The sequence below is a fragment of the Sus scrofa genome, chromosome 2 (assembly GCF_054392235.1).
Source record: "Sus scrofa isolate SSC_HxYL_T2T_F1_AM1 chromosome 2, Sscrofa_HxYL_maternal_Yorkshire_Landrace_v2.0, whole genome shotgun sequence".
NCBI classification, from domain to species: Eukaryota; Metazoa; Chordata; class Mammalia; order Artiodactyla; family Suidae; genus Sus; species Sus scrofa.
This window is the reverse complement of record NC_139384.1, coordinates 138,629,420-138,655,594: the sequence shown is the minus strand read 5'-3', so window position 1 is coordinate 138,655,594 and position 26,175 is coordinate 138,629,420. Positions and strand designations below refer to the sequence as shown.

The 26,175-nt window shown below is 44.1% G+C and overlaps 1 protein-coding gene across 5 annotated transcripts in view; it reads left to right on the top strand.

Annotated features, from left to right (window-relative positions):
* ZNF608 (zinc finger protein 608) overlaps positions 1 to 26,175 on the top strand; it is a 112,854-nt gene that overhangs the window by 25,455 nt on the left and 61,224 nt on the right. For all 5 annotated transcript variants that reach the window (XM_085014417.1, XM_085014416.1, XM_085014415.1 and 2 more), the window contains one exon: positions 23,847 to 24,102. In XM_085014417.1, the coding sequence (XP_084870543.1) occupies positions 23,847 to 24,102 (256 nt within the window). The remainder of the gene's footprint in view (positions 1 to 23,846; positions 24,103 to 26,175) is intronic.

Genomic DNA, 26,175 nt, shown 5'->3' with positions numbered 1-26,175 from the left:
CTTCCTTCCTTTTTTCTTTTTTTCTCTTCTCTTCTTTCTCCCTCCTCCCTCCCTCCCTCCCTCTCTTTCTCTCTTTTTGGCCTTTTTAGAGCCGCACTGAGGCGTCTGGAGGCTCCCAGGCTAGGGGTTGAATCGGAGCTGCAGCTGCCCACCTACACCACAGCCACAGCATTGCCAGATCCGAGCTGCATCTTCGACCTACACCAGGGCAATGCTGGATCCTTAACCCCCTGAGCGAGGCCAGGGATGGAGCCTGTGTCCTTGTGGTTGCTAGTCGGATTCATTTCTGCTGAGCCACAATGGGAATTCCAAATTGCCTGTATTTCTGCAGTGGAATACTGTGAAGTTTAAGTTTTTGGCTTTAATCTGTGATAATCAGATAGTAATCCATTTTAAAAATTGGCCCTTTTCCTTTTTATAGGCCATTGTATCGCCTATATATGATAGTTTATAACCTCTGACTAATTTTCTAGTGAGTTGTTGGTCATTTCTTAGTGATTTTTAAAGTATTTCAGTGTGTATTGCTTAACTATACTTGTTTTCATGTTTTACAGATTTTTTTTTTCATGTGCTTGCAGTTTTTTCACTCATCTCTTCATTTGTCTTTTGATTCTGTTTATTCTAGGTTTTTTTTTTCCCCTGTATAAATATCTCAAATTGTATAGTGAAGTTTATTATTCCTTTCATGGCTTTTGGGTTTTGAACTAGTGTAGAAAGACAATTCTCCAGGATTCTTTTAAAAATATTTTTTCTTGTGCTGTTTTGATGGTAGTTGGCAATCTTTATAGTTTTCAACTCAAAGGTAAACATGATTTTCATCTCACTGACTTTAGAGGTTCAATGGCAACATAAATAATATTTGACCTAGTATCCAAATCCTTGAACCCTTGAATTGAAAGCATTGTTTCCTAATCAGAGCTGTACTTCTAAGTCATCTGAAGAGTACTTACTTATTTTTCCTTTCCCCAAATACCCAGTCCCAGCTTTCCTACCCCCTTGGGGGGGCTTCTCTGGGTGATTAAATAAAAGCTTCAGCTAGCTCCTTTAGACATGTCTTCTCCCCCAAAGGAATGGGTATTAGAATTTTTTGTTGTTGCTGTTGTTTTAAGGCCTCTTACAGAAAAATCACCACAGTGTTGCTTTACTATTTATTTATTTTTTATTAAAGTATAATTGATTTACAGTGTTGTGCCAATTTCTGCTGTACAGCAGAGTGACTCAGTCATACATATATATACATTCTTTTTGAAATATTATTTTCCATCGTGCTCTGTTCCAGGGGATTGGATATAGTTCCCTGTGCTATACAGTAAGACCTTATTGTTTATCCATTTGAAATGTGATAGTTTGTACCTACTACCTCCAAACTCCCACCCCTCCTATTGCTCTAAAGAAGGCATCATCACGTGTCTTAACAGGTGGTTAATTAGTGTACTTGCTCAAATGGGAGGTAGAGCAAGAAGGACTAATGATTTGCAGCTCCAGCCTTAGGACTATTTAGAGCTGGTAAATACCCTCACTAGTGTTTCTCAGACTCCTAGAGCAAAGGCATCCATGTACAATGATGCCTAAGCAGTAAAGTTGGGCCACGGTTTTGCTTAGTTAGCCATTTGCCTTAGCGGTTGCATGTAGTTAATTGCAGCAGCGGAGGCTGGAGGAGATGTTTGGGGAGTGCACAAAGCATGCAGTTTTAGTATTACTGTCGTAGAGCTGATCTGGGGAGGTCATCTCTCCAGGTCCACTGGGCTTCAGGAAATTGCCAGTTTGCTCAAGGGCCCTCTTGATCAGCAGGGCTTAGCCCATGAGCCCTGCTGACTCTGGCCCCCGTGTGGCCTTCATATCGACTGTTGCCTATGCGTGGCAGGCCCTTTCCTCTGGTGCCTGCCTGGGAGGTGATCCAGGGGCCAAGCTCTGAACTGGGGATTGAGAGACTGGGTCCCACTTGATGCTTTGGCTGTGACTTCTTTTGTGACCTTGGGCAAGGTTTCTTCTTGGACTCCGAGTGTCCTTTTAGTTCCAAAATGAGGTGTAATTCCCCGCACTTGTAGTTTTTGCCCTGGAGACAAGTGTATTTGACTTGCACCTCCCTGCTTCTCCTGCCAGCCTGACACCGTGGAGGGCACTGATGCCTTCTTACTTTGCTCCCTTCAGCACTTAGCATGATGCTGATTCCAGCAAATGCTTGATAACTATTTGCTGAACTGGCTTCTCTCTTAGTATCATTGCAGAGAGAGGACAATCTGGGTATACGTCTTGTATCTTCCTTCCCTGTAGAGATCACAGATGAAAACGTTGCTGGGGATTATCTGGAAGTTGGTATATCTTGCATTTATGTGGCATTTTTAATTCTTTAAAGCACCATCATCTGTTTGTCATCGGTTATATCGCACCTGCTTTGCCTGGATCTGGTAGAGCGTGTCTGTTGAATTTTAAAGAATAAAGATAAAGATGCTTTACCCAGAAGGGTTATGCTGTGTCAGAATAACAGATTGCAGTGGCATCCTGTTTGCTGGCAGATTTTTGTCTGATGATTTCTTTGTCACCCGCAAAACCCTTGGGGCTAAAATGGAAGGCTACTCCTAAAAAAAGAGTCATTATTCAACTGAGAGGGAAGTGTCTATTATAACTTACAGCTTAGGCGTGACCTTGGGAAAATTGTTAAGTGGAGTTAATAATATAATTTGATGGGGGGGAGGGGAGCCAGTTCAGGAGTCTGGAGTGTAATAAGATCTTAGGAATGAATTTGGCCCCTTTATCTTTGGTGAAATTTGTCTACAAACTTGGAGCACAGCCCATTCTGACAGCTTTGGTGTATCATCGTTGATTATAATCACATGTCATTCATAGTCATAACTGTTGTTAAATAGAATAGTGGTTTGATTTTTTTACCTTGAAGTTGCCCATTAAACCCAACATGTTATTAAAATATATTTTTCCAAAAATACACTTGCCAGTAGACATTTAATGAACTGAAACTCTCAGTTTATTGCGAAAGTCTTTTCCTCCTCTCTCAATGTTGGGTGGCCAGGGCATGGCTGTGGTTCTTCTAGAGGCTCTTTTAAGGTGCTATTCTGACGTTAACAAGAGAACTTTTCCGGGAAAAATGATAGAGGAAAGAAATCTCAGAATCATGGGGTGGGGGGATGTGCTGGGGTTGTGGGTTGGAAATCCTATAAAACTGGATTGTGATGATCATTGTACAACTAGAAATGTAATAAATTCATTGAGTAATAAAAAATCTCACAATCAGATGTAAAAACGATACGATGATGATGCACATAAATGAGAATGCTAACATCTTTTGGAGTGAACTTCTAATGTAATATCAGCAAAGCCTGGGAATAGTTTTCTTCTGAGCTCCCTGCACCCCCCACCCCCCCTCGCCGCCCCCACCATCCCTCCAGTAAGTTTTCCAGTTATTTTGTTTACTCAGAAGGCTAGTTTCTTTCTAATGTCAAAAATGCAGTCAAGGAGTTCCTGCTATGGCTTAGCTAATGAACCTGACTAGGATCTAGGAGGATGCAGGGTCGATCCCTGGCCCTCCTCACTGGGTTAAGGATCTGGCTTTGCCTTGAGCTGTGGTGTGGGTCACAGACATGGCTCAGATCTGGCACTGCGGTGGCTGTGTTGTAAGCCAGTAGCTTCAGCTCGGATTTGACCCCTAGCCAGGGAACTTCCATATATGTCGGTATGGCTCTGGAAAAGAAAAAAAAAAAAATGCAGCTGGTAATCATTAGTACTTTGTACAGTGCGTAGCATCTAGCTGCTCAAGAAGTGCTTGTTGAATTCATCAACACCTTAAGTTATGTTTACATACTTCTAAAGCCATATCCTGTAGGTTCTTATGACAGCCTTCAAAGATCATCAGAGAAGAGAACGTGTTATTGCTCTGGTTTTACGGATGAAAAAACCGGGGTTCAGAGTGACTGCAGTGCCTTTACTTGAGTCAGTGTGTATTAAGGACGCACTGTAATGAAAAAGAAGCATGGCTCTTGCCCTCGACTTTACTAATAGGTAGGCCTATGCTTCTTAAGTTAACTCTAGTCCACTCTACTCTGTTTTTTTATTTTTGGCTGCACCTGCAGCATGTGGAGGTTCCCAGGCCAGGGATTAAATCTAAGCCGAAGCTGAGACCTATGCCATAGCAGTGGCAGTGCCTGGCTGGGAATCAAACCCATGCCTGAGCAGCGACCCAAGCCACTGCAGAGACAATGGCAGATCCATAACCCACTGCACCACAGCGGGCACTTTTAAGCCATGTTTTTATTGAGCATCTATGCACTCTCCTAGGGGTGGGGTGGGGGAAGTGCCCCTATGTGCAAACATAAACTTTTTCTTTTGTAATTACAGTGTTTCTCAAATTCCGCAGTCTTGGAACCCCAGGTAAGGAATCTTTTGATGTAACAGTTCCTTGTCAGCAAGCCCTGGAAGTAAGTGACTTAGTTAGGAGCCAAACAGCTTGACTACTGAGAAGCGACAGGACCCCATGCTTCTTCTTTCTCCCCTAATGATTTTTCCCCATGCTGATTTTGAAATGATGAGCAGCGAATGAAATTTTAGGAAAGCGCTCTGTAAATATAGAGTGCTCTTCAAATAAAAATGCAAACATCTCCTGGTGGCAGGGGAAACCCAGGCCATGGGTTTTGTAGTGTGGCTTATGTTCATGTATTAGGGAGCCTGCTGGAACCCCACTAGACCCTTTGTTGCCAGCTACTTGGTTTAACCTGATTATTTACAAAAATATAGCAGTCCTTGCTGGTGTGTATATTAAAAACTGATAGACCTGAGATTAATGCTGTGCCTGTGGCTGTGTGTGTGTGTGTGGGGGGGCGGTTATGAGAGCCACCTTAATTCTAACTGCAGAAATATCATTGGGTTTTATACCTGTCTTCCTGAGATAGTTGGAAAGAAGGAATTTCAGTACTTAAAATTAGAGACTGCACATTTTGATTTTTTGTTCTGCATTGGAGAGAACCATGTTGATTGGAAGAAGCTTATTCAGGTGTAGGTTAGTACCAAAAGTTTCTGTTAGTTAATTGAATGTTGGTGGCTGGGGGAAGTGGAAGAACAGCGTGAGGTTTTACAAAATTTCTGATTGCGAGGTCGGATACTTCTCTCATGCATATTAATTCAAAATAATTCACTAATGCAATCATGCCTCCATTTGTTTCATTCCAGCATTTAAAAAAGGGACATGAAGAAGGCTTGCCTGCCTTTCTTCACCAAATAGCAGTTTTGCAGACCCTTACAAGTTCCCATATGTTAGTGAAAAACATTTCCCAAGAAATTGGCAGCATTGCACTTTGTAGCTGATGTCAGCTTCCTCCTTGGGCCAATTCAACAGAGAGGAGAGTGGGGGGAAAATGCCTTGTTTTAGTGGCGGAATTACTCTGACAAGCTTTCACATCGCCCCTCCTCTTATTAATATTCTTTTTGATGTGAGCTTGTAAAACAGAGGATTGGCTGTTAATCTCCAAGATCTCAAGGGCTCTTGGCAGTGGCCCATAATTGATGTGTTCACATGGCTGTTGTCTGACTACTAATGATTAGACAGCAGTGTTATCTACCAGCTACATCAGTGTTGCTTATAAATCACACTTGATAAACTGCAGTTTCATTTCTTCAAAGAGTCCCTGCGTGTCTCCATACTTTGATAGAACTGCCAGAGGCATCTCATGATTCTATGACAGCTTAGATTAGGTTTATTTTTCATTTCTGTTTGACACAATATTAGACTTTCTAACACATGTGAAAGAGAATTTTTTTTTTTTTTTTGGTTCCTCTAATAAGACACTCGGAGGACGATAGGCAGAGAGAAATTACCTGCTCTCCATGTGAGAAGGCACAGGTTGGAGTCACAGGTGGTGTTTCTGCCTTTGGTCCTCATGCCTAGGTGAGTGGAGTGGGGCCTTGCTGCTTGGAGCGGTGATACTCTGAAAGAAGAAGGGCAGAAGCTGCCCAGGAGGAAGTTCTCAGAATGTGGGCCTGTGCTCAGATTGTGACATGGCTGGGGTCAGCCACCTAGAACTGTGACATTGCACTCTAACTGTTCAGTCATAGTAGGTGCTGAGCCCACGTGTCATGGTATGACTTTACCTTATAGCAGGGCAAGCCAAAGCAAGACAGTTTTACAAGAGGAAGAGGTAAGGGCCACAGAAATCTTTTCTATTGTCCTCTTTCACTGCCCATACGGGGACACTTTGCTGGCCACCCCCCCCCCCCCCTTCCCCTGCGTCTCTTTTCTGCCCAGAACTCTGGGCTCTGCAGAGATAAAATCAGGTTGCATGTTGCGTACACACAAGGAGCTTAAATTGGGCAGCTCTGCTGAGTCTTGGGCTCTTACTCTGCCATAAACTCCAATGTCCTTGAGCTAACTTTCCTCATGCATAAAATGGGGGAGACGACACACAGACTTATTTCCACTATCGTTTTGCATATCCTGGGGGCTGTTATTTCAGAGCCTCTCAATGGTTTTTTTTTTTTTTTTTTTTTTTTTTTTGCTATTTCACTTAAATGTTGAGATCAAATATTAGATTTCAAAGGAATACTTATAACTGTTTTGTGATTTTAAGAACTGGATTAAAAAAAACTGGACTGTTTAAAACTTTTTAAAAACCGCATTACTTTTTAAGAGACCTTCTATATTGGTTTCAGGTGTGTCAGAGGTTAACTATTCTATCAAATTGGACGATTTTTATTCAGAATAAAACTTTGCGGCAAACATTGGGAGTAGAGGTTTTGTTACTAAAAGATTATAGTTTAAAGAATTACCCGAGTTTTAGAATATAAGAATGCAGGAGAATACACAATACCAAAGCTATCTGAAACAAATTCCGCCCACCCTATCCCACTAAAACAAACCAAAACCGAAGTCACATAAGATACCAGAGTGCTTCAGAGTTGTTATTAAAGAAATTTAAAATTGTTATTTAGGAGTTCCTGTTGTGGCTCATTGGTTAACGAATCCGACTAGGAACCATGAGGTTGCGGGTTCGGTCCCTGCCCTTGCTCAGTGGGTTAAGGATCCGGCATTGCCATGAACTGTGGTGTAGGTTGCAGACGTGGCTTGGATCCTGTGTTGCTGTGGCTCTGGCGGAGGCCGGTGGCTGCAGCTCCGATTGGACCCCTGGCCTGGGAACCTCCATATGCTGCAGGGGTGGCCCTGGAAAAAGACAAAAAAATAAATAAATAAATGAAATTGTTGTTTAGAACAACTGCTTAATAGATGTGCTTTTTATATACTTTTTGGTATCTTGCATACATAAAACTTTTCTCTAGTTGTTTCTTAGTTGCGCCCTCACTTTTGATGAGCATGAGCATTGATGAACAAAGGTATTTAACAAGCTGCTTATCTTAAAGTGATTTGTTATGGAAGGAAATGCCCTTTTAAAAAAATTAAACACAACAATTTAAATGTAAGTTGTCTTGGTTATGGTTATTAGATTTTAATGCACTGTGGGAAAAATTCATGATTAATTTAGAGGAGATAGTCTTTCAGCAATGTGAGTGGATGCTTCATTTAGTTTTGATATGTAAGGGAACTATATTAGGGTTTCTAATGTAGCTGTAAAATATGAAAAACTATTAAGAGGTATTGAGCCTTTGATTATATAAAATATGTATGTATATATAAGAGCTGGATGGTAATACTAAAAAAAATTGGTATCTTTTAAAAGGTTTTTTTATACCATATTTAAATAATTTTTAAAAAGTATCATATGAATATTATCTATGAGTTTTATGAAGCTTATTGCCATTATGGCAAAAATAAGTGTGCATTTTTTAATTTTAAAAAGACACCAGTTCTTGACTAATGACTTAAATCATAATTCAAATCAACTAGATTTAAATTTAGCTTAGTCTAATGCTCACTCTCTTTGCAGGTGTTTAGCAACTAACTGGAATTGACTATGAAGGGATAGCCTACTAGAAATACATGTTTTAGTACAAGTATGGCAAGCTCCATCGCCCACAGGGTGCTTATAGTTTTATATTCGTGTATAGAGTATCATTCACTCCGTCGTTTGTTTTGGGGCATCCTCATACGAAAATTTCATGTTGATTGGTTACATATCTGCTGAAACAGTGGTGGCCATCTGTTTATTTTGGAGCTGATCTCTTTTGGGTCTCTGTGAACAATATTTAGAGCAGGTATGCTTTGATAGGTATGAGATTAAGTTAAATTGTCCCTAAAAATTATTCTCAGTAATTTGTTGTAGCCATCTAAAATCTGTTCTGAAATAAGACACATGGTAAGATTAAATATTCTGGAAATACGGCTGCTGAGATAGTGTGATCCAGTCTCCCACCCCGCCACTAGCCCTCACTAGACACGAAAGGATAACTAAACTGGTTTAATGACTGGGGTACTATATATACATAGATGACCGTACTTCCTTCTCTTTTCATTTGTGCTTTCTTTTGAGACCATTTTCACCGTTTATTTGATTCTTGAAGCACCTCTGTTGAAATAGCTAAGGGAGGAGTTCCTGTTGTGGCTCTGCGGTCATGAACCTGACTAGTATCCATGAGGACACGGGTTTGATCCCTGGCCTCGCTCAGTGGGTTAAAGATCCGACATTGCCGTGAGCTTTGGTATAGGTTGAAGATGCAGCTTGGATCCCAAGTTGCTGTGGCTGTGGTGTAGGCCGGCAGCTACAAGCTCTGATTGGACCCCTCGCCTGGCAACTTGCATATGCCGTGGGTGCAGCCCTAAACAAACAAACAAAAGCTTGGGGAAGCCTTCTTAATGCCATGTTGTGGGTGCTTACACTAGAAGATCCTCCTCTCCTTATTAGGCTTGAGATTCTCCCGGGACCAGTTTATGGAAGAGGAAAGAAAAATCATTGTTGTTCCCAAATGAAATCCAATCATAAGCTCGATTCTAAGTAACTGTAAATGTTTGACTAGGAATTTATCTCCAGATATTTTGAAATTTTTTAGTTGTCGTTTCATTTGGAAAAGCACCCTCCGGTTTTCAGAGACCGCAGTAGCAGGTTTTTAACGTGTCGCTTTAGCCATGTGACACGCTGAACGAGTCCCGAAAACATTGCTTTGAAGGTTGGTGGAAATAGCGGAGATGGAAGATGACAGGGGCCACCCATGCTGTCTGAGCACCGTGTGGAATGGGGCTTTTATCTTGGTGCTCTCCCGTCACGGGTCTGTCACATTCCATACAAGTTGATAGCACTATATACGATGATCCCCACTTGATAGGTGAGGAGACTGAGGCTTGGCAGAACTGAATGACATTACAGGACGTTGCAGACGTCCGGATGATCTGAGAATCAGACACAGAGACGTGTTTATGACTCCCATGCTCTTAGTTCTGAAGCGGGAGTGGGACTCTTGGCATGAGGTGCTGATCAGACTGCTGCGATGTCCTGTGAGAAGTCGCTTCTGGAACTAATGATCTTAGTTGTCTCATTCATGGCTGGACTTCTGGATGAAAGAATCCACGTTTCTGAGTTTGCTGGGTTCATTTTGAGACCTGTAATTTCATCTCATTCGTTCACCTAGGAGGGAATTGAGATAAAATACTCTGGCTTTCAAGATTACAAATGTGACCCAAAAACTCATTGCGGTGACACAGGATGCTTAAGATTCCCTCTGTTCTTACTGGAATCAAGAGGAATAATTTATCAACACGGTTGTTATTTCAAAAAGACTTGACCTGTATGTAAGCTCTTTGCAGGCAGGGATCTTGGTTGTTTTGGTTATTGTTATATTAGTGCCAAGCTGTAGTAATAAAAAGATGTATAATACATATTTATTGAGTTTTTAAAATTATGACTGCTTAAGTTAGGAGTATGCTTCCTGTGTCTGTTTTCTGGGTTATGACTCCTGAGTTTTACTGGGAGAGCTAAACATAGCAGTACATTAAAATTTGTTTGTTTTTTTTTTCTCTCATTTCCTCATTTAGAAATGAATCCATGTGGTTATCTCTGCTTAGTCCTATACTTTTTTCATAATGAAAAAACTTTTTATTAAGGTGTAGTTGATTTACAGTGTTGTGCCAATTTCTGTCATACAGCAGAGTGACCCAGTCATATATGTGTGTGTGTGTGTGTGTGTGTGTGTGTATGTATGTATATATATGCGCACACACACACATATATATATTCCTTTTCTTATGTTATTTTCCATCATGGTTTATCTCAAGAGACTGGATATAGTTCCCTTTGTTGCACAGTAGGACCTTATTGCTTATCCACTTGAAATGTTTGCATCTACTAACCCCAAACTCCCGGTCCATCTCCCTGCCTTCCCCCTCCCCCTTGGCAACCACACATCTGTTCTCTGTGTCTGTGAGTCCGTTGCTGTTTTGTAGATAGGTTCCTTTGTGCCATATTTTAGATGGGTTCATTGCAGCACTGTTCACAATAGCCTCTACTTCTTCCTGCTTCCTATTTTCTCGTCCTTCCTGCACTCTTCCAGCACGTCCCCCACCCCATCCTTTCTCCCCCTCCCTGGTAACATACCTTAGTGTCCACTAGTGAACCTAACTTAGCGATTGAAAGGACAGGCGTTTCCCATTAACAGGACCAATGACCTGCAAACTTTTTCTGTAAAAGGGCCCCTAGTAAATACTTCAACGTTGTGGGCCCAGGTGCAAAATCATGACCAGTATGTAGGTCCTTGTATGACAGAGGAGGAAACAATCTCTACTGTTTTTTTTTTTAATTGATGAAAATTAAAATCTAATGATAGTAATGGAGTACAATTTGTAATACAGGTCTCCTAATTGCCTCTTTATGGGGCGGGGTGGCGATAGCGTTTCACTTAATATGGGTTCAAAGTTAGTGGTTGCTCTCATTAAATGGATTGTAAAATTTGATTGGAAAAAACACATGCTTCACTTGTGGGCTGTACCAAAAGCTGGCAGTGGACTGGGCCCTTGAGCTAGACGGTGGGCTAAAGATACCCCACCCAGAGTAAATGGCTCCTGGCTTTCTTCCTCTGTAAAAGCTCATTGCCCAGAGGCTGGAGAGGCACAGGGTCCACACTGGGAGAGAGAGTTGGGGTTTGGGGACTGGGCGCAGGAACAAGGGCACATGTTTTAGGGGTATCAGAGCAGAATGACAGAAGGGAAGGCGAATGAGTTTATGTCTGCTCAGGGTCTGGCTGTGATTCTCAAGGAGAGGTAGGTGCCTTGGACCCTTCAATTGGCCCAGGGGCAGGAGCAGGTGGGGATGGATAGTCTGCAAAAGCATGCATGGGATGCTCTCTGGTTTTGTGATGCACCTTCCAGAAGCGAGGGCCTCGTTATCTTTTTGGCTGCCAGCCACACAAGAAGGTGGCAGGAGCCAGCGTTTAGGGGTGCCTTCTGGATTCTCACAGATCAAGTCATCCGATGGAAGAGAGGTGGCGGCAGCCCCGCTGCTGATTCATGATTTCTTCACCTAAATTGAAACAGGAGGTTCCAGGGAGGTGTTGGGGCCACATTGTGGGGCTGCCAGCAGCTGCTGGGGTGAAATGAAGGGCTCACTCTTAAAAAGTTAGCAGTCCTGCTCTTCTGATAGGTGGGGGTGGGGGAGGGGGTCTGAGCCAGCTCCCAAGGGTGGGCACTGTCTTCCCCACTTGACTGCTCTGTGCTTTGGGCCACCAGACCCCCCAATGGTGATTTTAGAGCCTCTCCCTTTGGTTTGGGTCACTCACTTATCCCCTTCTTTGCTGTGACCTCAACAGCCACTCCTCCCCTCTTTCTGCCTTACCCATGTTGGGGCCTGCAGGATTCAGCCCTTTCCTCTCTGTACTTTCCACATTTTTCCTGAGCCATCTCGTCTACACTGCTGGCTTCACCACTTTCTCTGCCAGTGACTCCCCTCTAGCCCAGATAACGCTCTTGAGCTCCAGACAGTTCTGTGCACCTGCGTGATAGACATCACCCCACCATCCTCTGCCCATCCTCCCCAGCCCAGGGAACGAGGCCTTCACAATCGAAACAGAAACCTGGGGCTGGTCCTTGAGTCTCCCCCGACCCCTACCACGGCTGCCACCTCTCTCCCATGGGCAGCTGTAGCGGCTTCTCCTCAGGTCTCTTCTTCTCATAGCTCCTTTTGCATGATCCATCCATCTCCCATGCCCTTGCTTTAAAATCCTTTGCAGTAACTGCCCCCCACATTCTTAGCCTGACCTAGGCTCTTTATGAGTCGTCTGGTTCTTCAGCCTTCGTCGTCCATCTTCTTCCTGACCCCGTAAGAGTCAAGCCCCTTCACTGCTTGTGCTGTCCAGGATGACTCAGCTCTGCCAGCATCTCCCACCTACCCCCAGGCTCACTCCGGCGATTTCTTCAGATCCATCTTGCGTGCTCCCTGCCCCACCACTTAGTGCTCCCACAATGCCCCAGCCTGACCAGCCACCCCAGCTCTGGCCACACGCTGAGGGCCAAACTACCTCTTGCTTTCTTTTCAGTGCAAATCTCGAGTCTATTTGTAATACCGATAATAATATTGACAGTGGCAGTAGCTTTTATCTGTTGAGTGCAACTCCCCGCCAAGTCCCGGGCTCATATTTTTTGAATGATCTCGGGTAGTAGTCATCTCAGCAGCAAGGTATTATTTCCATTTTACAGATGAGTCCACTGAGTCCCAGAGAGACTCAAGGAATTTGCCTAAGGTGATGGTGTTAGAGGTCAACATGTTGGCCCCTGGAAAAGATGAGGGAACAGCTTCCCCACTGGTGAGATGCCTTTAATCAGCATCCCTGGTAAAGAGGAAAGCACAGTATACCATCTCCCTGTCACACGGACTAGGTCCCAGACCACCCGGGGTTGTTTATTTCAGGGCCTCTGCACAAGGGGTTGAAATAATAAGCTCGATCATGTGCTTCCTCCTATCTGCATTAGCGTTTGTTTCCTTTTATTCTAAAGTGGAGTGGCTTTGCATCTTTTTATTAAAAATTAGTTTTTAAAAAATTATGAAAAGTATTACATAAAATGTTCATGTTAAAATTCATGCGAGCACAGAAGGTTGTAAACTGCAAATCAATCCCTCCCCGTCACCCTGCGTGTTTTTATATGGATTCAGTTTTCTGGAAGGATGCATAAGAAACTGTTGCAAGAGAGGGTCTCCCTGGAGAATGACCTATTGACTTTCAAAGGCTGATCGGTTCCCAGGAGTGAAAACAGAATTCTGGGCCTGTGAGCAGTTTTTTTTTTGTGGGGGGAAGTTCTATGCAGAGACACCTGTGAAAGTATGAGGTATGGTACAGAGCTTGGTAGAGGGCGCAGCAGCCCTCACGGGACAGCCTATGGCCTCTTGTTTTGCTCTTGAACCTGAGAGGTAACTTAGCTTTTAGGACTTCAGTTTCCCTAGTTTACAAAATGAGATGAAAAAGCTCAGACTTACCTTTTAGTTGAGCTGAAATAAGAATGTACTTAAAAATAAACTTGAAAAAAAATTAAAAGTTTAAGGAATAAAGAATTGAACATGTTTCTAAGATGTCCTTGAAAACAGGTGTGGCGATAGCTGGGGGAGCTTCGTGATTTCCTTTCTCTTTGTATCCATCCATCTCTGTGATGAACAATGGAGAGCTTCCCTAGTTGTTTGATTTGATATGAAATTCACATTCCACAGCTTTCCTTAAGAGAGCATTTGGGTGGGGTGAGGAATAAGAGTCATGGTAGCTCACTCTGCTACAGAAAGGGGGGCTTTGACCCTTTCCAAGGTGCCAACTTAGTTCCCATCAGATGTGACTCAGGCTCTTCTTCTCTTTTTTTTTTTTTTTTAATATAGCCTTTTTTTTATTACTCAATTACATTTATAGGTGTACAGTGATCATCTTGTTTGTTATTTAACTGGGTTTGACCTGCATGTATTATGTGTATAATTTAAACGTCTAAAACAGTCATTGAAAATACTCCTTTTAGATGATTGCAGATGAGATTCCCTAATCTAAAGAAGAGAAGTACTGTTAGTTGAGATGACTAAGAATAAGGTGATTTCCCCCCACGTCTCCCCCCTGCCCCCAACAGGCTTTTCTTCCCTTCTTTCTCCCCTCTTTAAATCAATCATGTCTATGGCTAGAGACAGTTGAGGATGAGAGGCTTCCAACTTTTCTCTAATTTCAGGGAGCAATTGGGGTCTTGCAAAGATGGCTAATGCCTTGATGGCCAGAATCTACTAAGATTCTCAGTAATCAGAATTTTTCAAATTGATTTGCTTCCTTATGCAGATGCACCCATGTGAAGCAAAATTCAGAGTTAAAAATCCAGAGTTTTACCTTTGGCCTTTTTTAAAAGTTTCACCCTTAATGATCAGGGACTAGATATAATTGGAAGAAATGGGATTTGTGTGGAACTTTGCAGTTTGGCTTTGTATAAAGGAAGGGGAGTTGTGAAAAGGCTTAATCCAAGAAGACAGACTTTTTGAGTACCTTTCCCACTGCCTCCTTTCTTTGTGGCTTGTTTTTGTTTTTCAAGTGTCTTTGGAAATAGGCAGGATTAGAGGAAATAAGAGAACCCTTTTGAACCAGATAGGAAGACACTGATCATTTACTGCTATTTAAAGCGTGCCCAGCTCTCTGAGCAGCGGGGGATGTCAGCAACACTTGTAAAACAGATGAAGAATGCGTAGCTCAACACTTGGACAGGTTTTGGAGTTCCTGTCGTGGCTCAGTGGTAACGAACCTGACTAGTATCCATGGGGATGCAGGTTCGATCCCTGGCCTCGCTCACTGGGTTAAGGATCCAGTGTTGCTGTGAGCTGTGGTGTAGGTTGCAGTAACCGCTTGGATCCTGCATTGCTGTGGCTGTGGCATTGGCCAGTGGCGACAGCTCCAATTGGACCCCTAGCCTGGGAACTTCCATGTGCTGCACGTGTGGCCATTAAAAAAATATATTGGACAGGTTTATTTGTTTGCTTTTCTTTTTGAAAAACACAAATGAGGCCAAGTGTGTGGCCATGGTGTGATCTGGTGGAAAGTGCCCAAGCCTGAGTCCATTGTCCCCCTCTACTTCCTCCAGCATTACTTCCCAGTGGAGTTCTGCAGGCTGAGGGCGGGCCTTCTAGGGGAGAACATGGCTTGGCTTCAAAATGACAACACAGCTTAAGCTGTTGAATTTTGAGTAGTTTAATTCCATTCTATCCTACCATACCCAGTATCTTCTCTTTTGCTTTGAAAAATTGTCATGGCTAGAGATTGAAGTTAAAAACCATCACTGTTGTTTAAATCTATTTTACGTATGGGGCTCTCCCATCTGTGCCTCTGCCTTGTGACTACACGTGGAGTCCCTTTGGGGTGATAATGTTATGAGATAGCTGGGCTGCCACCCTAAGCCACGCCACAGAGACCCTGGATTGGTGTTCTGTGATTTCCACATGGCTGGAGTCCGGCTGCTGTCTTGGCCCCACGGGCCTTGGGGCCAGAGAGCTGTTTCATCCCCTGATTGAGTCTTACCTGTTCAGTGGCTCAGCTTATAAAAGCGCTCAAGCTCAACCTGAGCTTTGGTTTCAGTGAGGTTTTTCGTTGAGGTTTCTGAAAGGATTGCAGTATTTGCTTGGACATGCACCACTCTGAACTGTGTGCCAAGAAAAGAGATCAGGTGTGTGCCTTCTAACATGCAGGAAAGAGTCAGAAATTACCTGAGGAGGAAGGTTTCTTTCTGTCTTGTGTTCTCCTTTACATCCAAAAGCGTTTCTTTTGCCGTTTGATCAATACGAGTGCAGATTCTGGCTCAGCCAGTGACACTAAGTGACCTTTTAAGTTTCCTGTTGCTCATCTGTAAAGTACTTTCCTTCACAACCTTGTGAGGATTGAGTGCGAGGACGCAGTCTAATCCCTCCTGTGTCATATGTGTTAAATGGTAGCTGCTGATGTTGTTGCTGTGTTTTACCAGAAAGCCCATGAACTTGGAAATCAGAGAGCTTTGGCCTGGAATTCCAACTCTTGGGTACGTTGCCCGTCCTTGGAGATCTTCAGTTTCTGCTTCTATAAAATGCGGATGTTATGAGTGTCAAGGGAGGTAGAAAATATACGGGGCCGGGTGCACAACAGGCCCTCAGTAGCACTTTGCCCCTGTTGTTAGGCCGGAAGCTGTGGAGCACGAATTGTCTTGATCACAGCCTCGGAGACATGGAGGAAAGACAGAATTAGGAATGACTGAAATGCAGTTGTTCCAGTTTTGTCTGACAGGGATGGAAGTTCACCCTTGATTGACTTTTGGGAAGAGGTCCGAGCTTAAGGAAACCATTATTTAAGCTTTCCTTGCTTTGCTAATGAAGCAGGGATGTCAGGCAGAAAAGGGTAGTTAAAATGCAAAGCGATGGACTTGGGCAGTGGTCACCTTTAAAGAGCTGTGATTTCCCCTACACCAAGTGCAGTCTCTGTCTAATGCTTTTTAAATTAAAGAGGTGACTGTGGGCAATCTCGTAAAACAGCCAAATGCCAGGATATGGAGAAAACGTGAGCATTAAGTAATCATGCCCCAGCGCGCTCATAGAATGTAAAAATATTGACTCCGAGCAGAATAAAACACCATTCCCCCTCTGGTTGTTGGTGACCTGAGAATCCCAGGATTGAGGGGTTAAGAGCAAGATGAATATGGCGATTTGTGGCAACAGATGGAAGAAAGCCAGGCAATCTCCCAGGCGGGGTTCAGGACCCTCCCCCGCCTCTGGGAGCCCTGGGAGGGAATCTTTCACTGAGGCTTGCCTGTCTCCTGGCTGAGAGCGTCTCCTCTGCCTGGCAGCAGAGCCACCTGACTGTCCCTTTGTTGGACAGTGCCTGCTGGAGCACCCCCAGCCCTGCCCTGGCGACCCCTCCTCATTTGTCATCAGTTTTCCAGGTCCTGGAAAAAACATCACAGTTAGTGCTCAAGTGATGCAAAGCTGCCGCCGCCAGCCTTCCAGCTTGGGAGCTTCCCTTGCTCATCAGCACTCAGGGAGCTCTTGCAATAAGGTGAACAGAGAAATACTACCAGAGTCTCTTGGCAGATTTTTTTTTTTTCTCTCTCTCCCCTAGCCCTCTGATTACACACCCTAAGTGCCGCTATCTGTGTAAATAACCTTTTCTCCCCGCCTCCCTCTCCCCTCTCTGCACCCTCCACTCCCATGCTCTTAGGCCCTCTCGAGTGATAAATAGTCAGGCTACTGCTCAGCATGCACCAACACCTGGGAATAATCATGCAAAAATAACAGTGAGAGACTGCCGCGCGTCTGTTCTTGACATTAACTTTCCTCAGTTTGACAGGCTGCCACCACCAGCTGTTAGACTTACGGGTCTTTTTTTTTTTTTTTTTAACCCCGCTGGAGATGGCTGCTTTCCTGATTTCCTCTTTGGGGCTCTAGTAGGTTACATCAGTGTCCTGTCAAGATAAGAGAAAAGAGCTTTGACAAAGCTAAAACCGGTCATTTCTCTCTTCCTTTTTATTCCAGTTATTGGTATTATTTGACTAATAAATCCCTACCGATTTTTTTTCCCCCCCTGGCCATGCTCATGGCATGTGAAAGTTCCCAGGGCAGGCTTGGAACCTGCAACACAGCAGCCACCCAAGCCACTGCAGTGACAATGCCGGATCCTTAACCTCCTGTGCCACAGGAGAACTTCCTCTCTACCGATATAAAAAAATTTTTTTCATAGTTGATTTACAATGGTTGTTTTCTGCTGTACAGCAAAGTGACCCAGTCATACTGGACTATCTGATTATTACTATTTTAGGGCACTTCCCTCCAGAAAGGTATTCGTAACCGTCTCTCTTGAATCATCTTTGCATGTAGCAAATCCTAGCATTTGGCTTCAAAGGGCCAAACTACCTATTGCTTTCTTTTCAGTGCAAATCTCGAGTCTATTTGTAATACCGATAATAATATTGACAGTGGCAGTAGCTTTTATCTGTTGAGTGCAACTCCCCGCCAAGTCCCGGGCTCATATTTTTTGAATGATCTCGGGTAGTAGTCATCTCAGCAGCAAGGTATTATTTCCATTTTACAGATGAGTCCACTGAGTCCCAGAGAGACTCAAGGAATTTGCCTAAGGTGACGGTGTTAGAGGTCAAGCTGGATTCCAAATCCAGAGGCTGGTCCCTGCACCACACCTAGGGGTGAGGTTCTGCGGTGACACTTGTAATTGTGGTGGGTTTGTATGATTATCTGATGACTGCTACAGTTGCTGGTTTTGCTAGAAGCCTGCCCAGTGCCTGGCACACAGCCGGTGTGTTAGTGATTATTTATCGGGCGGCTATGGGATCGAGTTTAGGTGAACCAAAGGAGACTTTGGGGGAGAGCAGAGCACCAAAAAAGGGTGTCCCACTGGAGATGAGTGGAAGGAGATTCTGTACAAGTGGAGGACTCTTCAGGACACGCTATAAAATGGGGTTGGATTAAGCTGGTGGACGGCTGCCAGATGCCAGTGTATGAAAGGAGCAGTATTTCCTCAGGCTGAGCTTCTCAGGGTTAAGCCCTTTTTCTTATACTTTTAACACACTTTAACCGCACTTAACCATGCATTTGGAGAGGATTATAGATTTATGTTAAACATAGTAGGATATAAAAAGGAGCTTTGTGAGGTTGTGTGCAGGGTTAGGGAACTGTAATATCAGACCAGGGACTTTTTTTTTTTTTTTTTCTTGTTCAGAGCCATTGTTTACAGAGTTAAGCACTCTGCTGAGCTTTCACTTGGCATGAATTATCTCACTGCGTCTTCACTGCGTCCCTGTGCGGGTAATTGTTATTCTTACTCCCATTTCTTAGATCCAGATACCGAGCCTTAGAGTAACCAGGTGATTTGCTCAGGGTCCCCTATAAGCAAGTACTGCCAGCCAGGATTTGAACCCAGCACCGCCGGAGGTCCATCATTACCAAGTTCAAGTGTATGCTACTGTCTTACCAGACTTCCTTGTTGGAACTGTTGCTCTTCTCTGTCCTAAGGAGCCTTCTTGGGTGAAAAAATTATATTTTAGCATATGATCAGTGAGTGACCTGAGAAGTCAGGGTACAGTGGAGGTGACCTTTTATATAAGGCAAAAATAACTCTTGGAGAGCTTTTAAAATCCTGTGTTACATATGGTGCCACGTGACTGTGTTTTAGGCCCCGTGCTATACACTAGAGAACCAAAACCTTTTTGGGGAGAACTTCTCCTGTTGGGGGCATTGCTTCCAGAAGGAAATGGCCACACTCTGAACTGTTTCCCTTTCACCCCTCGTTTTTCTCCTGGTGTAACATCGAACCCCTTTTGTAAAGGTCCTACTTGGAGGAAGCTACTTTTTTTTTTTTTTTTTTTTTTTGTCTTTTTGCCTTTTCTAGGGCTGCTTCCCATGGCATATGGAGGTTCCCAGGCTAGGGGTCTAATTGGAGCTGTAGCCACCGGCCAACGCCAGAGCCACAGCAACGCGGGATCTGAGCGTCTGCAACCTATACCACAGCTCATGGCAATGCCAGATGTTAACCCACTGAGCGAGGCCAGGGATCGAACCCTCAACCTCATGGTTCCTAGTCGGATTGTTAACCACTGCACCACAATGGGAACTCCAGAAGCTACTTTTTTAATGCTCACCTGGGCTGACCATAGAGATAGCTTATTGCCCTTGTACCAGTATAGACCACAGCTTTCTCTGGAATGAGTAAGCTGGGCTAGATGACCTTCTGGCTGGAACAATGGTTGTCTCATAAAAGAGGGAAATGGCAGTTCAGCTGTCTGTGCCTGGGCAGGTCACTGCAGGCCGAGGGAGACTCACCCTTGTTAGTTGATGCCATGAGGAATAGCATATTATCCAACTATTATATTAAGAAATAGTGGAGGGAGTTCACTGAGCCAGTTGTTGTGGCTTAGCTGTAACAAACCTGGCTAGTATCCATGAGGACACGGGTTTGATCCCTGGCCTCACTCAGTGGGTTAAAGGATCCAGCATTGCTGTGAGCTGTGATGTAGGCCACAGTAACAGCTTGGCTCCTGCATTGCTGTGGCTGTGGTGTAGCCCAGTGGCTGCAGCTCCAATTCGACCCCTAGGTTGGGAACTTCTATTTAAAAAAAAACAGAGATGGTAGAAATTTAGACTTCTCCCGAATTTGTGTGTGTGTGTGTGTGTGTTGGCCAAAAAAAAAAAAAAAAAAGAGAATGTTTTTAAAAGTAGCATACCTGCCAAATAAAACACCTCTGGGAACGGCTGTAATTCACCACCTCCCCTCCAGTTGGTGAGCTGGTGAGCTCTGGGGAAGAGGGACCCCAGTAGACCACATGGCTGTCCTCTGTTCTCCATTCCCAGCCCTGAAATTCCAAGGCAACAAAGGTCCTTTTTCTTTTCTCGCTGATCCTGATGATGATGCTGGTACCTAAGGGGAATGGGAGTTTGAAGCTACATTGAGGAAGCCACTGCAGTGGAATTCACGTGTGTCCGTCAAAGAGTTGAATCTTTACCACTTCATTATTCGAGTTCCCTTGTGCCATGGGTTAAGGATCTGGTGTTGTCACTGAAGCAGTTCAGGTTGCTGCTATGTCTTGGGTTCATTCTCTGGCCCGGGAACTTCCACCTGCCACAGGCATAGCCAAAAACCAAAACCAAACCAAACCTGTGTTACCTATTGAGTTTTCCTATCGAGTTTAAGAGTTTTAGACTATTATTGCATTGGGGAATTGTTTATGTTGAAGTTCATATTAATAGTCAAACTTCACTGAGCCTTAGTTTTCTCATTTTATTTTGTTTAAAAAAAAATGGGGTTTTTTTGGAGGTCAGTTTATGGCTGCACCCTCAGCATAGGGAAGCTCCCAGGCTAGGGGTCGAATCGGAGCTGTAGCTGCTGGCCTACACCTCATGGCAACGCCAGGTCCTTTAACCCACTGAGCGAGGCCAGGAATCAAACCCATATCCTCATGGATACTAGTCAAGTTTCTTACTGGTGAGCCACAACAGGAACTCTGGCTTTCTCATTTTAAAATGTGTGTGGATAGGGCTTCAGAATCCCTTCTATAAATGTTATCAACTAAACTCTTTTCATGACATATGGATTGTATTCATGGGAATAGACACAGTTAACTTGCTAGCAAGTCCGAGATACCATGGCCTCTTCCTTCAAGCATCTAGATTCTTTAGAAGCTTCATCTTTGGAATGACATAAATATCCCAAATAGTATGGGAGTGAGTGTGTGTGTGTGTGTGTGTGTGTGTGTGTGTGTGTGTGTGTGTGTGTGTATCTATGCAAATCTATTCATAAGGAGAGTTATACTGAAATAGGGATTTAGTCTAGAAATTCTCTACTGACAGGATTCATCGTCACTCTTAGAAGGTCAAAGAATACAGTTTCCTGTTGAGGCAGATGGTCCTCAGAGAGGTTAGTGTGGAGGTGGGGGCAGAGTCCTGGGGCCACTGTGCCCAGTGCCTATAACTTCAGTTGTACATGCTGCCCCAGGGTGTCCTGATCTTCAAAGTGAGAGATTTGCTGCTGCGACTCCTCACTCCTTTATTTTATTCCCTTTTCTTGTTTATCTAACTGAAGCCATATTTGTTTTCTTGGAATTAATGTAGGCTGTCGACCAAGAATATCTTGAGGAACTACCTATACAAATTAAGAGGTTATTGGGGAGTTCCTGTTGTGGCTCAGTGAAAATGAATCCGAGGATACAAGTTCAATCCCTGGCCTCGCTCAGTGGATGAGGGATCCGGTGTTGCCTTGAACTATGGTGTAGGTTGCACATGAGGCTTGGATGTCGTGTGGCTCTAACTGGCAGCTGCAGCACCACTTCAACCCCTTGCCTGGAAATTTTCATGCCATTGGTGTGGCCCTGAAAAAAAAAAAAAAAAAGAGGTTTATAATTTTCCTTGGTCTATTTTTTTTTTTTTTAATTCTAGAAAGTGATTTCAATCTGACACAACCTTTTAACTCTGAGAAGGTCTGCAGGGTTCAGTCCCACATCCCTCCCCTCTCCCCCCTTAACGTTCTTCATTTGTCAGCTCAGTTTTAAAAATAGGAACTATCAGTGCGAACTTTGATCCACATTAAGCTGCATTTACACGAAAGCGTAAATCACATCTGGGGTTTGGGGCTGTTAAATGCTTTTCTTTCTTGAGCTCTGTGATCAAGAATGAAGAACAATAAAAAGCATGGAGCAAAAGGAGTTTTATGGCAGCTTTGAGAGCAGGAAATTAAGTTTCTTTAGTGTGCAGTGGGATGCGGGGTTGTTGCATTGCATCTTGGATCACCCAGGCAAGTGAACGTCAGTGTATCCTTTTAGTGAAATGCAAACGGTAGAAATAGCTCCTCCAGTCATATGAACGAGGAGCCCGCACAGATGACTGCTTCCGCTGGTTAACTAGGAGCACCCTGTCTAATCTGACTTATCTTGAAATATACTCTTTTCGTGTGTGTGTGGGGGGGTATGTGTGTTTTTAAAGAACAAAGACTATATAATATTATGTCTGGAGCCAAATGTTGATTTCCTACAAACGTTAACTAAGAATATATGAACCGATCAAGATGGCATTTTACAAGAACAACCTACTCTGTATCCTCTTTACACTCCGAATTTGTTAGCCCAACTGATAAAACACGCGAAGTATCATCTCTTATTTGTTGGTCGCGTCTCTGCAGCCTGGGGACGTAGGTGATCTGGAATCCTGGGGCATACGTGCCCTGCATGTGTCTTTTTCACATTTGAGAACCTGTCAGCAGAGCCAAATTCTGTGGCATTTGTAACAATGGGCCGAATGAATGAAGGAAGGAAGGAAGGAAGGAAGGGTTTGGCCATCCTAGCTATTCAGTACCTGCATAGCCTTTGGTTACACCATGGCCAGACCCCTAAACTTTTTGCGTGAAAGACTCCGTTGCTGCTCTCCTCAGAATCTGGGTGCAAAGAAACTGTTGCACCACGGGATCTTGTTTGGGCTGTCATTTCTCTTTCTTGGACGGAGAGGGGGCTGCTGAGTCTCGGTCAGACTCATCAGGGATCTTTACAAGGTGCACCACTAAAGGGCTTGTGCGTTAGAGAACCTCACGTTGTGTTGAGTACACACATTTATTTCTCCCCTTATATGAATTGTTAAACTTTGCAGTAGAATGCGTAATTAAAAGTTGATGCGGGAGTTCCCGTCGTGGCTCAGTGGTTAACGAATCCAACCCGGACCCGAGGTTGTGGGTTCAATCCCTGGCCTTGCTCAGTGGGTTCAGGATCTGGCATAGCCATGAGCTATCACATAGGTCACAGACGTGGCTCGGGTCCCGAGTTGCTGTGGCTGTGGCGTAGGCTGGTGGCTACAGCTCTGATGAGACCCCCTAGCCTGGGAACCTCCATATGCCGTGAGTGCGGCCATAGAAAAGACAAAAAAAAAAAAAAAAAAAAGTTGATGCTTCGTACATGCTAATCATATCCAGTTTCGGTGTTTCAATGTGTGTAATCAAGTTTATGTATTGTATACATTTGGCAGAGTAAGTTAATCAATTTTAGTAGTGATTTAATTCGCTGTGGTTTATCAAGTACTTTGAAAACAATTTTAGTCCATCTCCTGTGCTTAAGTGTCGAGTGATGCATATATGGGTATTTATTAGTTTCTCCTTTGGAAAAATACTGTAATTTTGAAAATAAGACTTCATGACAAGTAAGAAGTAGTCTTCATTTTGCAAAGCATCTTCATTCACATCTCTGGAGGCTAAAGGTTGTCGCTTGGTGAGTTTAAAAGGACATTGCCTGTAACTAGCAGGAAGCTAGAGCTCCATTGTTTACCTTGTGTGTCATGATAAAACTAAAATGCTTATTTCTATTCTGCTTTGTATTTTGGCACCATTAAAACACTCTAAGCATATTATAATTGCAAATGGCATTTGGAATGGTGATGTATTCTGGAAGTGATGTAAACAGATTGCATTGAAAAGAGCTCCGAGCATGCAGCACCACTGCAGTAAGCCTGTCTGTCTTTCAGGTTGACCCCCTGTTTACAGTGCCAGCACCACCGCCACCGATTTCCAGCAGTCTCACGCCTCAGATTCTGCCCTCCTACTTTTCCCCATCTTCATCCAATATTGCAGCACCGGTTGAACAGCTTTTGGTTCGGACTCGTTCCGTGGGTGTCAATACGTGTGAAGTTGGAGTAGTGACAGAGCCAGAGTGTCTTGGGCCCTGTGAACCCGGGACCAGTGTGAATTTGGAAGGGATCGTGTGGCATGAAACAGAAGAAGGTAAATACCATTTATTTTTATCTTTTTCCCCCCAATGCCCTCTTCCTGATGATGTCTCTGTGTCCACCTGTACAGGGGATTTGGTTTGTGGTATTCAGAGAGGAAAGAAGAGCAGTTTTTCTGCTCTCTTGATTTTTGTTGAAATAAGAGCTACGTTTTTCCCCTTTTTGTTCACGGCTGCTTTTACATTCAGGATCGATCCGGTGTCTCTCAAAGCGGTTCTCTGCTTCAAGTGCTAACTTGGAAGGACTGTGAGAAGCAGGGTGAGGGTTACCCATTCCCCTAAGAGGTGTCGTGGAAAAGAGGACAGGAGATAGAGATCAAGGTCATTTTCTTCTTGGTTTCCTGGCTCATCTGTCTTGATGTGGTTGCTTTTGTGTTGTTGAGGCTTATATGTACCTTCTGAATTGAGCCAGGGGCCTTGCATCTAGCAAAGGCCATCACCGTGATGTGGCTGTGGCTGATGCCAAGGGCAAAGGCTTAAGCCCCAGGTGAGCCACTCTCTTCTCTTCTGTGGCCAGAGAAGGAGCACTTTCCCCGCCCCTTAACTCAGCAGGCCTTCTGGCAAGTGCCACCCGTTAGTCGCAAGAGCACGAAGGTGCCAGGGAAAAGGGATCAGGGTGCACCTCTTGTTGCTACTGGAAATACACATCAGGCATGTGTCATACAGACGGTGGGTCCAGACCGTGGTTGGACCCATCTCCTAGCGCATGATCACCAAGGGTAGCATGTTTTAGATGGGCTGTGTCCTTGGCAGAGGCCAACAGCCATCACAGAGTAATCAAGGAGAGGGCTGCATTGCCGCTTGGGGAGTGATTAAAGTGGAACAGATGAGGAAGACACTTGGTCCAGGGTGCCCCAGGGGACTGAAGGAAGATGAAGAATACAGGGAAACTTATTTTCTCTGAGCTAGATTGGACAAGGATAAGGAGATGACCCTTGTCAATGTCATGGTCTTTTGGGGGAGGAGTTAAGGGCAAGAAGCATCTGAGACTCAGAATCATCATTTTGGTTCTTCTGTATCAAGGGGAGAAATTGAGGGCTGAGGCTCAAAGGGGAGGAGGTAAATAATATAGTAAAAAGGTTGAGTGGATGGGAAAGGGGGAATATATTGGGGTAATAATTGGGGAAGAAGTAGTTATGAGAGGATAGTGAAGAATAGTGACAAACTGGGGACTACAAGAGAATAAAAACGAAAACCGAAAATCAGGTGATGGGGTAAGCAGGGTTGTGAGAAGGCAGCAAACAGCTCAATCCATTTCAAGATAGAAAAACAGAACTTGTAAGAACAGTCCTTGTAAGTCTGTATATTCCATTGACTAATATGAAGAACACAGGGAAACTTCCTTTCTTGTAGGATGGATTTTATCATTAAATTAAAAAAAAAAAAACCCAGAAACTGTAGATAGGCTTGGTGAGGAAAAACACAGATGGGCTTGTATGCGAAGGACCCAGAGAAAGGGAATGAAAGCAGTAGATACGGAGAGTGCTCTTCTTTGCTCAAATGGAACCGACAGTTAAATTTTACTTTTGATTTTAGACATTTTGGGGGGTTTTGGGGCTACTCCCACTTTGTACTCTTAACTGGAAAGCCATTTAAAACAGTCCTACACAACCGCAGGAGGAGGGATTGGTGTCAGAGGAGCCGGAATTCAACCTCTCCCGTCTTGCTTGCCTGTTCAGCCCCCCCACCCCCCCATTGCGAAGGGTCCTGCTTGGGGATCAGTTCTTCTGTCATTGCCCCTCTGGGTTGGGCACAGTGCTCCTTCCTTTAGATTTCCCCTAGAGCATAAGTGGTGGATGAGGGCCTCAGACTGGCATTGTGGTGAGATACGTCTAGGAAAGACAGCAAGACCTTAATAAGGTTAGTAAGGTGGATTCGTGTAAGTGCTGATTGTCGGGAACCAAAAGGTTTGGAAAGAGTAAGCCTTCATTTCCAACAACCTGACAGTCAGATTTCCTTGTACCCAGATAATCGACTCCTTAGGGTGAAGCACGGCCTTCCCTGTCCTAGCTCTGACTCGGCGCCCGTCCGTTTATGGCTTGTCATGATTTTTATGTATTCCAGTGGGG